General features: G+C 47.7%; 1 protein-coding gene across 4 annotated transcripts in view; it reads left to right on the top strand.

Moving 5' to 3' along the window:
• Nucleotides 1-18,139, top strand: part of LOC126183197 (cullin-5) — a 253,481-nt gene that overhangs the window by 30,884 nt on the left and 204,458 nt on the right. For all 4 annotated transcript variants that reach the window (XM_049924956.1, XM_049924955.1, XM_049924954.1 and 1 more), the window contains exons 4-5: nucleotides 10,357-10,498; nucleotides 11,706-11,926. In XM_049924956.1, coding sequence (XP_049780913.1) covers nucleotides 10,357-10,498; nucleotides 11,706-11,926 — 363 coding nt within the window. The remainder of the gene's footprint in view (nucleotides 1-10,356; nucleotides 10,499-11,705; nucleotides 11,927-18,139) is intronic.

Genomic DNA, 18,139 nt, shown 5'->3' with positions numbered 1-18,139 from the left:
GTTAACTGCAGAGAGCACCATCCCCCTTGCTCGCCGGACTGTAGGATTCTACAGAAGGAACAGAAAATAATGGAATACAAGACCCTGGCGTGAATGACCTACACTGAGGCTAAACGGAATTTTGAACAGCTCCATCCCATGCGAACGACAACATCTTGCACTGCCACTGTCACTCCTGTTACAGCTCCATCCGTTGCACCAAATGCAGTCAGCTCTCAGAGCTGAAAGACCACACCTGCTCCCTTGACGGTGTTGGGAACTTCCCTCCCTGTCGCTCCTGCACCACCTACCCTGGGAGCAGCACCCCCCAACCATCGGGGACATCCATCACCACTTCTAAGCCGGAGAAGTATAAGTCTTCTTCGGCTTCTCTCACTAGGAAGGGGTCCCTTGTCTCTCCCTTCCCAGGTTCCTACCAGTGGCAAACCAGACACTCGCCAGTGGCTGAAGAAGCCCCAGGTAGCTGGTCGTAGGGCTTCGTGGTCCTCTTTAGTCCCGGATACTGAATCAGAGAAGCCCTCCCAGCTAGAGCACCCCAAGGAACAGCTCGAAAAATCAAAACCGAAGACCCCTAAGACAAAGGGAATTGCGGTGGCACCCCACCACTGTTGTTACCTACCAGCTCTGCATCCGAGGGTGAGGTGGCGATCCTGGCATCCGCTGAGGACCTCAATCTCACCGGTCCCTCAGACACGATGGATGTCGCTCCCATAGGTACACAATCGGTGGCAGCAGGTGACTCAGTGGCGTAATCTGCTTCCTCAGTTCCTTCATGCCTTTTTCGGCCATGGACATTGTCATTCTCCAGTGGAATTGCAGCGGTTTTTTCCTCCACCTTGATGAGCTCCGACAACTTCTCAGCCTTCACCCTTCCCTCTGCATTGCTCTTCAGGAAACTTTGTTTCCGGTGATGCGAACCCCTGCCCTCTGTGGTTATCGGGGTTACTATAAGAACCGGGAAGCTTATGTGAGGGTATCTGGTGGCGCCTGCATCTACGTCCTTAACTCTCTTTACAGCGAGTGTGTCCCTCTTCACACACCTTTAGAGGCTGTCGCTGTTCGGATGTGGACGCCCCAGGCTGTTACTGTCTGCAGTCTCTAGCTTCCACTGGATGGTGATGTCCCACAGCATGTTTTGGCTGCGCCGATAGCCCAATTGCTGCCATATTTTCTGTTACTGGGTGACTTCAACCCCATAACCCTCTGTCGGGGGGCATCAGTGGCAACAGGCAGAGGCACTGTCGTTGAGCAAGTGTTGGCACAGCTCGACCTTTCCCTCTTAAATAATGGTGTCTTCACACATTTCAGTGTGGCACATGGCACGTACTCAGCCATCGACCTTTTGATCTGCAGCCCTAGCCTTTTACCATCTGTCCAATGGAGTGTGCATGACAACTTGTGCGGTAGTGACCACTTTTCGATCTTTCTGTCACTGCCCCAGCGTCACTCTTCTGGGCGCCTCCGCAGATGGGCTTTGAATAGGGTTGACTGGGACTCGTTCGCCTCCACTGCCACTGTTGAGCCTCTTTCCCATGACGCCATTGATGTGGTGGTTCACTCGATCACCACCAGCATCATTACTGCCACAGAATCTGCAATTTCCTTTTCTTCCGGGTCCCCTTGGCAGAGGACTGTGCCTTGGTGCTCACCTGAGATCGCTGAGGTGATTAGAGATTGCAGGTGGGCCCTCCAGCGTCATAAGCAGCATCCATCGTTGGAACATGTCATCGCCTTTGAACGGCTGAGAGCGCGAGCCCGCCGCCTAATTCGCTGACGCAAGCAGGAGTGCTGGGAAAGGTATCTCTCCATCGCAGGTTTGGGCCAAGATTCAGCGCCTCTATGGCTATCAGACCCCCGTCAGCGTACCTGCGCTTTCACAGAATGGAGCAGTTTGTACTGACTCCGACACAATTGCAAACTGCTTAGCGGAGCATTTTGCGCAGAGTTCCACTTGTGCGAATTACTCGCTGGCCTTCCCCTCAGTGAAAGTGCAGTTGGAATGTTGGACTCCTTCATTCCACATGCACCACCCTGAATCGTACAATGCTCTGTTCAGTGAGTGGGAATTCCAAAGTGCCCTATCCACTTGCCCTGATACGGCTCCTGGGCCAGATCTCATCCACTGTCAGATGCTCAAACACAAGAGTTTACGAGCTATTGACCAGTGTTTCTCTCGCTCTCGTCTGGCGATGGCTATCCAGGAGCCCCTCCACACTCTTGCCCGTTGTGGCCACTCTGTGATCTTTGGACCCCGGGTCACGTCAGCATCACAGGAAATGAATGTGTTGACACGCTGGCGAAACAGGCTGTCAGTGCACTGGCCCTAGAGATCGGCCTTTTGGAGTATCTTCAGTTAGTTTTGCGGCAGAAGGTCCTTGGTACCTGGGATGATGAATGGCGCACCCTGCCTTCACCCAACAAACTTCAGGCCGTCAAGGAGACTACCGGTGTGTGGTGCTTCTCGTTGCACGTCTCTCTCAAGGACCCTGTTGTATGGATGCGCATTGGCCACACCTGGATGATGCACGGGTTTTTATTGCTCCATGAGGACCCACCTCTCTGTCGTTGTGGTTCGACTTGGATGGTGGTCCACACTTTGTTGGACTGCCCGCTTTTAACTCTGCTCAGGCAGACATTTGCGCTGCCTCTACGCTTCTTGCACTTTTATCGGATGATGTTGCAATGGCAGACTTAGTTTTGAGTTTTATTTGTGCAGGGGGTTTTTATCACTTGATCTAAGTGTTGGTCCTTTTTTGTGTTGAGCCTGCCCATTGGCCTACGGTTTTCTATTGTAGTTTTTAGTGTGTCACTTGGTGGTTGGCTTTTCCTTTTTGTTTTCATGGTTGGCGAACCACAGTCACACTCAGTGAGATTTTAATTCCTTTTGTCTGGTGTCTGTCTGTGTCTTTCTCGTCCTGTGTTGTCCCTTGTCATCTCCAATGTTCGTTTTTATTCTTTGTGGGTGTTCAAAGTTTGTGGCAAAAGTGACCGATGGACCTTGTAGTCTGCTCCCACAAACCAACCAACTAACCGACCATCCCTTTCGCCCCTGGCCCTTCCCCCCCACCAGTCCCTTCTCACCATCCCTTTACCTCCCCCTCCCACCAACGGTCCCTCTCCCTCCCCCCCCGCCCGTCCCTCCCCCTCCCCCCCGCCCGTCCCTCCCCCTCCCCCCCGCCCGTCCCTCCCCCTCCCCCCCGCCCGTCCCTCCCCCTCCCCCCCGCCCGTCCCTCCCCCTCCCCCCCGCCCGTCCCTCCCCCTCCCCCCCGCCCGTCCCTCCCCCTCCCCCCCGCCCGTCCCTCCCCCTCCCCCCCGCCCGTCCCTACCCCTCCCCCCCGCCCGTCCCTACCCCTCCCCCCCCGCCCGTCCCTACCCCTCCCCCCCCGCCCGTCCCTACCCCTCCCCCCCCGCCCGTCCCTACCCCTCCCCCCCCGCCCGTCCCTCCCCCTCCCCCCGCCCGTCCCTCCCCCTCCCCCCCGCCCGTCCCTCCCCCTCCCCCCGCCCGTCCCTCCCCCTCCCCCGTCCCTCCCCCTCCCCCCCGCCCGTCCCTCCCCCTCCCCCCCGCCCGTCCCTCCCCCTCCCCCCCGCCCGTCCCTCCCCCTCCCCCCCGCCCGTCCCTCCCCCTCTCCCCCCGCCCGTACCTCTCCCTCTCCCCCCGCCCGTACCTCTCCCTCTCCCCCCGCCCGTCCCTCTCCCTCTCCCCCCGCCCGTCCCTCTCCCTCTCCCCCCGCCCGTCCCTCTCCCTCTCCCCCCGCCCGTCCCTCTCCCTCTCCCCCCGCCCGTCCCTCTCCCTCTCCCCCCGCCCGTCCCTCTCCCTCTCCCCCCGCCCGTCCCTCTCCCTCTCCCCCCGCCCGTCCCTCTCCCTCTCCCCCCGCCCGTCCCTCTCCCTCTCCCCCCGCCCGTCCCTCTCCCTCTCCCCCCGCCCGTCCCTCTCCCTCTCCCCCCGCCCGTCCCTCTCCCTCTCCCCCCGCCCGTCCCTCTCCCTCTCCCCCCGCCCGTCCCTCTCCCTCTCCCCCCGCCCGTCCCTCTCCCTCTCCCCCCGCCGGTCCCTCTCCCTCTCCCCCCGCCGGTCCCTCTCCCTCTCCCCCCGCCGGTCCCTCTCCCTCTCCCCCCGCCGGTCCCTCTCCCTCTCCCCCCGCCGGTCCCTCTCCCTCTCCCCCCGCCGGTCCCTCTCCCTCTCCCCCCGCCGGTCCCTCTCCCTCTCCCCCCGCCGGTCCCTCTCCCTCTCCCCCCGCCGGTCCCTCTCCCTCTCCCCCCGCCGGTCCCTCTCCCTCTCCCCCCGCCGGTCCCTCTCCCTCTCCCCCCGCCGGTCCCTCTCCCTCTCCCCCCGCCCGTCCCTCTCCCTCTCCCCCCGCCGGTCCCTCTCCCTCTCCCCCCGCCGGTCCCTCTCCCTCTCCCCCCGCCGGTCCCTCTCCCTCTCCCCCCGCCCGTCCCTCTCCCTCTCCCCCCGCCCGTCCCTCTCCCTCTCCCCCCGCCCGTCCCTCACCCTCTCCCCCCGCCCGTCCCTCTCCCTCCCCCCCCCGCCCGTCCCTCTCCCTCCCCCCCCGCCCGTCCCTCTCCCTCCCCCTCCCGCCCGTCCCTCACACACACACACACACACACACACACACACACACACACACACACAAACAGTCCACATCAGTGCCATGTACATGGACACTATGCAAAAATTGGAGTGCACCGTCAACTTCGAACTCCCAGGGATGTTGATGGAAGGCATCGTTCTGTTGCAGGGTAATGTCCACCCACATGTTGCGAAGTTTCTGTCAACTAAACTGCAGAATTTCTGCAGTTTAGTTGACAGAAACTTCTCTGGAAAGCTCTTACATATCCTCCATACAGTCCTTACATGTAAATTCAGACCAGTTTTCAGTAGTAGTATTGGTGGCAGTAGAGAGATACATAACAGGTAAATTAATAAAAGATGTTACTGATCCCGCATGGTACAAAAAACAGGCCAGAATGCTATTGAAAAGGTAACAAAAAAGACATGCCAAATCTAAAGCTACACAAAACTTCAAAGATTTGTGATATTTTACAGAAGCCTAAAACTTAGTGTGAACTTCAATGTGAAATGCTTTTAATAGCTTCCACAACAAAACTCTGTTTCAAAATCTGGCAGAAAATTCAGAGATATTCTGGTCATACGTAAAGTAAACCAGCAGTAGGACGTAATCAATACCTTCACTGTGCCTTACCAATGCTAATATTACCAATGACAGTACGACTAAAGTGGAGTTACTGAACACTGTTTTCCAAAATTCCTTCACTAAAGAAGACAAAGTAAATATTCCACAATTTGAATCAAGAACAGCTGCAAAATGAATAACTTAGTAGATATCATCAGTCCAGCGAAGTAGCTTAAATCACTTAATGAAGGCAAGGCCTCTAGTCAAGATTGTATGCCAATAAGGTCCTTTTCAGAGTTTGCTGATACAACAGCTTTGTATTTAGCTGTCATACAGTCATATACAGCAGCTCACTCAGTGAAAGATGTTACCTAAAGACTGGAAAGTTAAATAGGTTACACAATACTCAAGGAAGGGAATAGGAGTAATCTGATGAATTACAGACCAATGTCACTGATGTCGATTTGCAGTAGGATTTTGGAACATATATGGTTATGAGTTATCTCAAATGAAATGACGTGTTGACATAGTACAGATTCAGAAAATATTGTTCTTGTGAAACACAGCCAGCTCTTCATTCTCAACAAAGTAGTGAGTTCTGAGACTGTGTACGTCAAGTCGATTCCCTATTTCTATATTCCCAGAAGACTGTTGGCCCTGTTCCTCAATTTGTTGTTGTTGTGGTCTTCAGTCCTGAGACTGGTTTGATGCAGCTCTCCATGCTACTCTATCCTGTGCAAGCTTCTTCATCTCCCAGTACCTACTGCAACCTACATCCTTCTGAATCTGCTTAGTGTATTCATCTCTTGGTCTCCCCCTACGATTTTTACCCTCCACGCTACCCTCCAATACTAAATTGGTGATCCCTTGATGCCTCAGAACATGTCCTACCAACCGATCCCTTCTTCTGGTCAAGTTGTGCCACAAACTTCTCTTCTCCCCAATCCTATTCAATACTTCCTCATTAGTTATGTGATCTACCCATCTAATCTTCAGCATTCTTCTGTAGCACCACATTTCAAAAGCTTCTATTCTCTTCTTGTCCAAACTATTTACCATCCATGTTTCACTTCCATACATGGCTACACTCCATACAAATACTTTCAGAAATGACTTCCTGACACTTAAATCTATACTCGATGTTAACAAATTTCTCTTTTTCAGAAACGCTTTCCTTGCCATTGCCAGTCTACATTTTATATCCTCTCTACTTCGACCATCATCAGTTATTTTGCTCCCCAAATAGCAAAACTCCTTTACTACTTTAAGTGTCTCATTTTCTAATCTAATTCCCTCAGCATCATTCGACTTAATTCGACTACATTCCATTATCCTCGTTTTGCTTTTGTTGATATTCATCTTATATCCTCCCTTCAAGACACCATCCATTCCGTTCAACTGCTCTTCCAAGTCCTTTGCTGTCTCTGACAGAATTACAATGTCATCGGCGAACCTCAAAGTTTTTACTTCTTCTCCATGGATTTTAATACCTACTCCAAATTTTTCTTTTGTTTCCTTTACTGCTTGCTCAATATACAGATTGAATAACATCGGGGAGAGGCTACAACCCTGTCTTACTCCCTTCCCAACCACTGCTTCCCTTTCATGTCCCTCGACTCTTATAACTGCCATCTGGTTTCTGTACAAATTGTAAATAGCCTTTCGCTCCCTGTATTTTACCCCTGCCAGCTTTAGAATTTGAAAGAGAGTATTCCAGTCAACATTGTCAAAAGCTTTCTCTAAGTCTACAAATGCTAGAAACGTAGGTTTGCCTTTCCTTAATCTTTCTTCTAAGGTAAGTCGTAAGGTCAGTATTGCCTCACGTGTTCCAGTATTTCTACGGAATCCAAACTGATCTTCCCTGAGGTCGGCTTCTACTAGTTTTTCCATTCGTCTGTAAAGAATTTGTGTTAGTACTTTGCAGCTGTGGCTTATTAAGCTGATTGTTCGGTAATTTTCACATCTGTCAACACCTGCTTTCTTTGGGATTGGAATTATTATATTCTTCTTGAAGTCTGAGGGTATTTCGCCTGTTTCATACATCTTGCTCACCAGATGGTAGAGTTTTGTCAGGACTGGCTCTCCCAAGGCCGTCAGTAGTTCCAGTGGAATGTTGTCTATTCCGGGGGCCTTGTTTCGACTCAGGTCTTTCAGTGCTCTGTCAAACTCTTCACGCAGTATCGTATCTCCCATTTCATCTTCATCTACATCCTCTTCCATTTCCATAATATTGTCCTCAAGTGCATCGCCCCTGTATAGACCCTCTATATACTCCTTCCACCTTTCTGCTTTCCCTTCTTTGCTTAGAACTGGGTTTCCATCTGAGCTCTTGATGTTCATACAAGTGGTTCTCTTATCTCCAAAGGTCTCTTTAATTTTCCTGTAGGCAGTATCTATCTTACCCCTAGTGAGATAAGCCTCTACATCCTTACATTTGTCCTCTAGCCATCCCTGCTTAGCCATATTGCACTTCCTGTCGATCTCATTTTTGAGACGTTTATATTCTTTTTTGCCTGCTTCATTTACTGCATTTTTATATTTTCTCCTTTCATCAATTAAATTCAATATTTCGTCTGTTACCCGAGGATTTCTACTAGCCCTCGTCTTTTTACCTACTTGATCCTCTGCTGTCTTCACGATTTCATCTCTCAAAGCTACCCATTCTTCTTCTACTGTATTTCTTTCCCCAATTCCTGTCAATTGTTCCCTTATGCTCTCCCTGAAACTCTGTACAACCTCTGGTTCTTTCAGTTTATCCAGGTCCCATCTTCTTAAATTCCCACCTTTTTGCAGTTTCTTCAGTTTTAATCTACAGGTCATAACCAATAGATTGTGGTCAGAGTCCACATCTGCCCCTGGAAATGTCTTACAATTTAAAACCTGGTTCCTAAATCTCTGTCTTACCATTATATAATCTATCTGATACCTTTTAGTATCTCCAGGGTTCTTCCATGTATACAACCTTCTATCATGATTCTTAAACCAAGTGTTAGCTATGATTAAGTTGTGCTCTGTGCAAAATTCTACCAGGCGGCTTCCTCAAAGGAGACTTATAATCAAATTGCATGCAGCTGTGTTACTGGATTCATGATTTTTTGTCAGAAAGGTTATAGTAAGTAGTAATCGACAGAAAGTCACTGAATAAGACAAAAGGGATATCTTGCATCCCTCAAGGAGTTGTTATAGGCCCTCCACTGTCCTAATCTATACAAACAGCTTACAAGGAAAGCCGAGAATTCCTCTTAGATTGTTTGTAGATGATGATGCCATTTAACATCTAGTAAAGCCATCAGAAGATGAAAACCAACTGCAGAAAAATGCAGACAAGATTTCTGCATGGTGCAAAGAGTGGCAGTGGACTGAAAATAATGAAACATGTGAGTTCATGCACATGGGTACTGAAAGGAATTCATTAAATTTCCATTACACAATAAATCACACAAATCTGAAGGCTGTCAATTCAATTAAATACCTAGGAATTAAAATTATGAAAAACTTAAATTAGAATGATCACATAGATAGTGTTGTGGGCAAGGCAAACCAGAAAATTTGGAAGATGCAACAGGTCTGATAAAGACACACTATGCTTGTCCCTCCTCTGTTAGAGTACTGCTGTGTGGAATGGGATGCTTACCGGATAAGGTTGACAGAGCACATCAAAAAAGTCCAAAGGAGGCCAAGTCATTTTGTATTAACACAAAATAGAGGAGAGTGTGTTACAGGTATGTTTTTCATTGCAACAATACATTTCCGTGAAATTGAGTCTCCAACTTTCTCCTCTGAATGCGAAATATTTTGTTACCAACTTATGTAGGGAAAAGTGGTCATTGTAATAAAGTAAGAGAAATTGGAGCTTTTACAGAGTGAAACAGTAGAGAGAGAGTCTGAAGATGGTTAGATGAACCCTCTCCAGGCACATAAGTGTGAATTGCTTAGTAGTCATGTAGATATAGAATATGTAGTGCAACCCCTTTTTTTTGTTATGTGTAATGGAATTTCAAAAGTTACTGATAGAAATTGTCACGCAACCCCTTTTTTTGTTATCTGTAACGGAATTTCATAAACTACTTATAGAAATTGCCACCTTCCCTTGTCTTACAGTACTTTGAGTTTCTTCAGAAATCCTGATCTTCTTGTAATATGGCTGCCACCATGACTTGAAGTTTAGTATTTCAGTAACAGCAACATCTCTAACTAGAAATTTACTGGTTTGAAACTTGTAAGAATCACCTCTGTGACATCATCCACAGTAAAATATGTCCTGTTTTCTTAGTTTCTTTTTTATAATGGCAAAGTCCCTATTACAGGGTAAAAAACAGTGTCCTATCACTGCTAGTTAATGTTATAATTTTGTTGTATTTTCCAGAAATGGTTAGATACAACCCATACCAAATAGGACTAACAGGGGATATTACATGTGTATAGAGGAAGGGTGGCACGAATGGTGACAGGTTTGTGTGACCCATGGGGGGGGGGGGGAGGCATTTAAATGATCATTTTTCCTACACTCCATACGTGAATGGAATGGGAAGAAATTCTAATAACTGGTACAGTAGGATGTACCCTCTGTCATGCACTTCACAGTGGTTTGCAGAGTATAGATATAGATGTAGAAATCTGCTGAGACTGCTATTCTTATTCTGAGCGGAACAGTTATCTGAGAATAGACTTAAAATGATGTATTATTTTGATATAATCTTGGAATTACTCATTGTATTACAAATAATTGGTAAACAATACTGCCAACGTATAATGCACTTTACATTTAACTGTGTGGATAACAAAGATAACAATGTACAACAGCAAAACAATTGCTGCATATTGTTTGCTTGTGAACACTACTGGTAATGCTATATAGGGGTGCAAGTGGAAAGTATTAGATGATATGAGGCATCATCAGTGCTGCTACCTTTGAAAGGGGATGAGTCATTGACTGATACCTCTATAGAAATAGTATTGTTTTTTAGAATGCTATAGGATGCACACTGACAGGCTGATGTGTATTTAACACCAATTGGTGCAGTTCCAAATATAATATCTGAAGCAATAGCAAACTCAAAATCACTGAATTATGAACTGATGCCACATTAAAAATATAAAATTCAATTAGAGTTTGTTAATTAAATAACTTGGTTTCATTGTACCTTGCAGTATACGATAATCAAATACCCTTTTTTATGTGTGCTTGCACGTATATATAAATGTTGTCTTTTTACATTATTTGCAGTTAATGCTGGACAGTTGGAACCAGAGCATATTCTGTGACATTAAACAACGTCTTCAGGATTCTGCCATGAAATTAGTGCATGCAGAACGAAATGGAGAAGCTTTTGATTCTCAGCTTGTTATTGGCGTTCGAGAATCGTATGGTAAGATCTGACTTGTGTTTTATCAGTAATTTATTTTAAACAGAGAAGATGTCTGTGCCATGTAGTCATATAAAAGACTGTGATGGTGAATTCCCAGCAGCAGTAACACATTACCCTCAAACTGATACGACAAAAGTATTCACAACTAAAAATTTGATTAAATTGCTTGGATAGCACGTGGCACTTTCTCGAAATGTGTGACAGTCAATGATCATACAGAAGTGAAACAAGAATGATTTCTTATTGACTCAGTTGTTGATAAATACTGCTTGTGACAGCACACATTAAACTTATCAGTAGTTCTTGCAAGACACCAATAAATTACTACATTATAAGTCTTACTAGCAGAAATGGCAAACAGTAAGACCAATTATCACATGACTTTAATTGCAGCAATATAAGACAGTGAAACCTAAAGTATACCCTGGTGTTGGACTTAAAAATAGACAAAAAGTGATAAGGCCCTATGCGCTCTTTAGATGTGTTAGCACTGATGATGGTCGGCTGCTGTGGCCGAGCGGTTCTAGGCAGTTCCGTCAGGAACTGCGCGACTGCTACGGTCGTAGGTTCGTATCCTGTGTGTGATGTCCTTAGGTTAGTTAGGTCTAGGGACTGATAACCTCAGATGTTAAGTCCCATAGTGCTCAGAGCCATTTGAACCATTTGTTAGCACTGGTGATTATTCTTGACAGTAATCAAACAGATATTGGAAACAGAAAATTGAAGATTTTCTTGTGAATCATTACTTATTGCAGAAACCACATAAAATGTAAACTTACATTTTAATGAACCTCAATATACTGCTTTCCTCAAACAGTCCCCTTACCGTTAGGGTATCCAAGCATGTTTTCTCCCCTCAGCCAAATCACAATTTCACTCAATGATCCCTCCTATGCACTGAACACTTTTATACACGTATCTTCTCCCATCATGGTGATAGTGTTGTGTTTGCAGTGAATACTAAAAAGGAATAGAGGTTGGGTGTTCCTAAGACAGACTTTCTTGGACAAAATTGTACCAGATGTAAGGTTGGAGAAATAAACACAAATTTATATGCAGAAATAACAGTAAGATAAAATGCAGCATCATGTAATTGTAAGCACAGTTCTTGTCCAGCTATATAACTAGAAAATTTTTATTGAAAAACTTTAAGTATGAAATGTATTTTATATTCAGGACAATTCTAATCAGTGCTTCCTTGCTTCAGTTAATCTCTGTTCGAATCCTGAGGATAAACTCCAAATATACCGAGAAAACTTTGAAAAGGCCTACATTGAAGCAACAGAGGCATTTTATCGAATGAAAGCACCTCAGTACCTCCAGGCAAATGGTGTTCAAAATTATATGAGGTATGCTGATGCAAAACTGAGGGAGGAACAGCACAGGGCGCAGAAGTACCTAGAGCCATGCAGTGGATCAGTGCAAGTAGTAAGTTCATCTATAAATGTAATTACAGGTAATTAAAGATTTAATTGTGAAGACTAGTGTGTGTGTGTGTGTGTGTGTGTGTGTGTGTGTGTGTGTGTGTGTGTGTGTGTGTGTCTCCTGTTTTATGTGCTTACCTGCCTCACACCACCACCTCTCTAAAATGATAGTTACCTATGCTCAATCTACTGATTTTATTCCATATTATTTTCATTATTTCCGAGGCAAACCACTGTACTTACTATTCTTAAGACCTCACAGTATTTCCTGTAATTAGCTACTGCAACTGCCCATCGATTGTGCTGGAACTTTAATCAAAGTTTACACTTTCTGTTACACGAGAATGTGATGGCTTGTGTTGTCCATATTGGCTGCCTGCCACTACTGATAATTCATTTTATGTACCTTGAATTGTGACAATATCTGATTCACTTGCAGATAGCAAGCAAACCAAACTGAAGGCCAGGCAAGTGTTCTAGCATTGTCATTTTTATGCATGAGAAATTTGAAGGGGAGGCAGTATTTGAATAAACTTCAGTATCCATAAAAATGGAGCATGATCCTATGTCTGTATGTCAGTATTCTGCGTAAGACACAAAATGTAGACTGGTTCTTTTGACAATACTCCTTGGACATCATCACTTTGCCAGCATTTTATTCACAGAATAATGTGTGTGCATCCACAATTTGTTTAAATAAACCATTGGCCAATTTAATTCCTTCGCCTCATATTTTCTTAACCATTTAATATGGTTTGCTTTTTCAGACTGTGTTGTTTAGCACATTTTAAAAGAAAATTTCATAGAGGAAAATTTTTCTCACAAATGAAGGATGCAGATCGAGGCTGGGGATTTGAGATCTGACTGAATGGTGATGTAGTTTGTGCCAGAAGTCCTACAGTAAAGTTGTGGACCTTTGTAAGAGACACTTCATCTCCATTAACTGGATGAGGTTAATTTACCTACCATCCATTAAGAAATAGCACATTTCAGAAGTAGTGTGAGAGCCGAGTGTGCATATGGTCAGACTTTCGTGGTACTGGTCATAGGTTTAGGTTCAGTGCTAGTTGTATGATATTTTTTGTCAGCATCAAAATGCATCAGTGGATGTGAGTGAAAACAAGGGGAAGACTGCTGAGTTTAAGTTAGAACATGGTTTGTGGCTGCTATATTAATAATGAAATAACAATAATGCAGAATGTTAATGATGTAATTTTCCCCTTAAATTTATTGAAAATTAAATGTGGCCATGGCAAGATGTCATTCATACAAGGCTCATGCAGTTCATGCTACCAATGTTTCTGTGGCCAAGTGACACTTCAAAAATCGTGGACTGTAACAATAAATAAATTTCTATGCGCTGGCTTCATGTCAAGTGTAAAGTCCATTGTATTTTATCTCTTTTTCATCTATTCTGTAACCAATGTAATGAAGGCAGTTATTAGCTGTTATGAAAAGTGAATGGCAAAAGGGCAAAAACAAAGAAAAAATGAGAAGAGAAACAAAATTTACTTCACAGTGACATCGAACCTACACCCCTCCACGTATCAGCTCACATAATGCGCAATACGATTCGGTGCTGTAACACAGACAGTAGTTATTTTAATGGATGGTGAGTACATTTATATTGTTACCATCCCTTGAATGATGGATCACTGGGATGAACGGTTTTATGGTAAGATACTGAGCACTGTAAACACCACCACCATTCAGTCCGTTCTCAGATCCTCATCCCCGATCGCGTGCACTCCCTTTGAGAGAGTTTCTCTGCTGGCTTTGAAGCCCAGTGCAGTATCATATAATCTCTGAAGTGCTCAAAGTTAATTTCTTGTACTGCTAGTAACATCACAGAATTTGCTGTGTATTGACACATTCATCCATATCAACAGGGTATTTATCGTGAGCACTTAGCTGCTTTTTCTTTGTGGTAAATATTTCAATTTCACTCCCCTCAGCAGTGTGTCCCTTTGGCCCTAATTCACATAGGATCGACCCCCCTACGGGTCCGGGGATTAGAATAGGCCCGAGGTATTCCTGCCTGTCGTAAGAGGCGACTAAAAGGAGTCCATCCCCCTCACGGGGGTAGTTAGCGCCTGCGTCCGGAGACGGACGGTTCCACGACCTATAATCGTGGTCTTTGGTTTTTTACTTCTCGTTTCTTCCTTCCTTTTGTTGGTTCCTTTCTTTGCTCTTCTCCACCTCACTGTCTTCCTTACTCTTTCCCTTGACTTCTCCTTGCCTTCTCATTGCCTTTTTCTCCTTGCCTTCTCATTGCCTTTTTCTCCTTGCCTTCTCATTGCCTTTTTCTCCTTGCCTTCTCATTGCCTTTTTCTCCTTGCCTTCTCATTGCCTTTTTCTCCTTGCCTTCTCATTGCCTTTTTCTCCTTGCCTTCTCATTGCCTTTTTCTCCTTGCCTTCTCATTGCCTTCTTCTCCTTGCTTTCTCATTGCCTTCTTCTCCTTGTCTTCTCTGGTCTCCGCCTTGGCGTTTGAGACAGTCTGTCCTCTTTCTCCCTCTCTCTCTTCTTTTTCCTCTTCTTCCTTCCTCCCTGTGCGTGCCTGAAGGCCGACCCACGCGTTCGCACGCGTAGCCGGTGACGGGGTAACGCGTAAGTCCCCGCCCTGGGTAGACATGTAAGGCACGCGCGTACCCCCTGGTAAAGGCCAGGCCCGGGGAGGGGTGATTGCCTGAGCTGATACCTTCTGACCATGCCGATTGGTCCCTCCGTCTGTTTCTCGGGAGGTGTGACCTGAGGTGTAAACATTCACCTAAGGCGGGAGTGCCCTCTGAGAGGGTCCCCACAAGGAAGGAGCGCGCCATCGGAGAGGCTGGCAATCTTGGGGGATTCCTCCGCAATGGATTCTACTCCATCTCTCTCGACTTCGACCCAAAAACGGAAACGTGACCAGCCAACAGTGACAAAAGTACTACCGCCTGCCCCACAGTTCCTCGTCGTTTCTCAATCTGAGGACGGAAAGGATTTTTCCTCTGTCAACCCTTTCGTTATTCAGAAGGGCGTAGATGCCATAGCCGGATCTGTCAAATCTTGTACCAGGTTGCGTAATGGCACCTTATTACTAGAAACTGAGAGTGCCTTTCAGGCACAAAAACTGCTTCGGGCCACCCTCCTGTACACGTTCCCTGTCCGGGTGGAGGCCCACCGAACTTTGAATTCGTCTCGTGGTGTAGTCTATACTAGCTCCCTCGACGGATTGACTGACGAGGAGCTTCAATCTTTCCTTGCTGAGCAGGGCATGACGGCTGTCCATCGGGTCATGAAAAAGGTCAACAATGACCTTGTACCGACCCGGACACTTTTCTTGACCTTAGATAGTGTTAAGCTGCCATCGCGCATCAAGGCGGGCTACGAGGTTATTTCTGTTCGCCCCTATGTCCCGACACCTACGCGCTGCTACCAGTGTCAGCGTTTCAATCACACTCGACAGTCTTGTTCCAATGCGGCTAAATGTGTCACTTGTGGCAGGGATGCCCATGAGGGTGACTGTCCACCTCCGTCTCCTCGTTGTGTGAACTGTCAGGGTGACCATGCCGCATCCTCCCGCGACTGTCCTGTCTATAAGGAAGAACGCTGTATCCAAGAAATTCGGGTCAAAGAGAAAGTGTCCACCTCGGCTGCTCGCAAGCTATTGGCTAGTAGGAAGCCCACACTGCTCCCAGCGGGGAAATACAGTACTGTCCTCGCCTCTCCTCGGACTACCCGGGAGGTAGCAACCCAGACATGCGATCTGACCTTCAGCACCACGGTCGTCCGTTTGGCCAGTGCTAAGATCGCGCGGTCGACATCTCCTCTTCCTCCCATCACCCCACAGACACCAGCCCCTTCCTCAGCTTCTGCTAAGTCGAAGACCCCGAAGTCAGATGCACGGGCCTTCAAGAAGGAACCATCCCGTGCAGACTTCCTCCGTCCCTCGACCTCCCTGCCTTCGACCGGTACTTCCACCAAACGTCCTTCCAAAAAGGCGCATAGGAAGCACAGTTCTCCTTCTCCGCCACGGCGCATTTCTTCTCCTGCGCCACCCAGCGGTTGCCGCCCCAGGCCGTCATCCGTTTCGCCTGGCCGCACCGCTGGTAGCCGTACATCTGGCCGTTCACCGGCGGAGGAAGCTCCCCCTCCCGGCCATCCTCCCGAGATGGCTGCTGACCCTATAGACCCCATGGACGATGACTGTCCGCCTCCTGATAGCGGCGGCAGTGCTCGCTCGAAGCCAGGCCCTAAGCGGCCTTCGAGGTGACCCCTTCTCTCATCTTCCTTTTCTTACAATGGCACTTATTCACTGGAATATTCGCAGCATTCGCTCCAACCGAGAGGACTTGATGTTGCTGCTCCGCTTGCATCGTCCGCTCGTCGTAGCCCTCCAGGAAACGAAGCTACGCCCATGCGATCAAATTGCCTTGGCACACTACACCTCTGTGCGTTTTGACCTACCCCCTGTGGTAGGTATCCCAGCTCATGGAGGGGTTATGTTGCTGGTCCGGGATGATATTTACTACGATCCCATCACGTTGCACACCGGCCTGCAGGCAGTTGCCATCCGCATTACTCTCCCCACTTTTACGTTTTCCTTTTGTACCGTTTACACTCCATCGTCATCTGCCGTTACCAGGGCAGACATGATGCAACTTATTGCTCAGCTACCTGCACCATTTTTGTTAACTGGAGACTTCAATGCCCACCATCCCCTTTGGGGCTCTCCAGCACCCTGCCCGAGGGGTTCCTTGTTAGCAGACCTTTTCAACCAGCTCAATCTTGTCTGCCTCAATACTGGCGCCCCTACTTTTCTTTCGGACACATCTCACACCTATTCCCATTTAGACCTCTCTATCTGTACTCCCCAACTTGCACGCCGGTTTGAGTGGTATGCACTTGCTGATACATATTCGAGCGACCACTTCCCGTGTGTAATCCATCTCCTGCAGCATACTCCCTCTCCGTGCTCCTCTAGTTGGACCATCTCCAAGGCAGACTGGGGGCTCTTCTCTTCCAGGGCGACCTTTCAGGATCAAACCTTCACAAGCTGCGATCGTCAGGTCGCGCACCTCACGGAAGTCATTCTCGCTGCTGCTGAATATTCCATCCCTCACCCTACTTCTTCTCCACGTCGCGTACCGGTCCCCTGGTGGACCGCAGCATGTAGAGACGCTTTACGTGCTCGTCAACGTGCTTTACGCACCTTTAAACGCCACCCTACAGTGGCGAATTGTATTAATTATAAACGATTACGTGCTCAATGTCGTCGTATTATTAAAGAAAGCAAGAAAGCCAGCTGGGCTGCTTTCACAAGCACCTTCAACAGTTTTACTCCTTCTTCTGTTGTCTGGGGTAGCCTGCGCCGGCTATCTGGCACTAAGGTCCACTCCCCAGTTTCTGGCTTGAAGGTCGCGAATGAAGTCCTTGTGGCCCCTGAGGCTGTCTCCAATGCCTTCGGCCGCTTTTTCGCAGAGGTTTCGAGCTCCGCTCATTACCACCCTGCCTTCCTCCCCCGCAAACAGGCAGAGGAGGCTAGGCCACCTGACTTCCGCTCCTCGAATTGTGAAAGTTATAATGCCCCATTCACCATGCGGGAACTCGAAACCGCACTTGGCCGATCACGGTCCTCCGCTCCAGGGCCTGATTCTATTCATATTCAGATGCTGAAGAACCTTTCTCCTACGGGTAAAGGTTTTCTTCTTCATACATACAATCGCATCTGGATTGAGGGACATGTTCCCGCATGCTGGCGCGAGTCTATTGTTGTCCCGATTCCTAAGCCGGGGAAGGACAAGCACTTGCCTTCCAGTTATCAACCTATCTCACTTACCAGCTGTGTCTGTAAAGTGATGGAGCGAATGGTTAACTCTCGATTGGTTTGGCTGCTCGAGTCTCGACGCCTACTTACCAATGTACAATGTGGATTTCGTAGGCGCCGCTCTGCTGTTGACCATCTGGTTACCTTGTCGACCTTCATTATGAATAACTTCTTGCGGAAGCGCCCGACCGCGGCTGTGTTCTTTGATTTGGAGAAGGCTTACGACACCTGTTGGAGGGCGGGCATTCTCCGCACCATGCATACATGGAGCCTTCGCGGTCGCCTCCCTCTTTTTATTCGTTCCTTTTTAATGGATCGACAGTTCAGGGTACGTGTGGGTTCTGTCCTGTCCGACACCTTTCGCCAGGAGAATGGGGTGCCACAGGGCTCAGTTTTGAGCGTCGCTCTCT

This window comes from Schistocerca cancellata, chromosome 4 (genome assembly GCF_023864275.1).
Source record: "Schistocerca cancellata isolate TAMUIC-IGC-003103 chromosome 4, iqSchCanc2.1, whole genome shotgun sequence".
NCBI lineage: Eukaryota > Metazoa > Arthropoda > Insecta > Orthoptera > Acrididae > Schistocerca > Schistocerca cancellata.
This window is presented reverse-complemented; position numbering and strand designations above follow the sequence as displayed.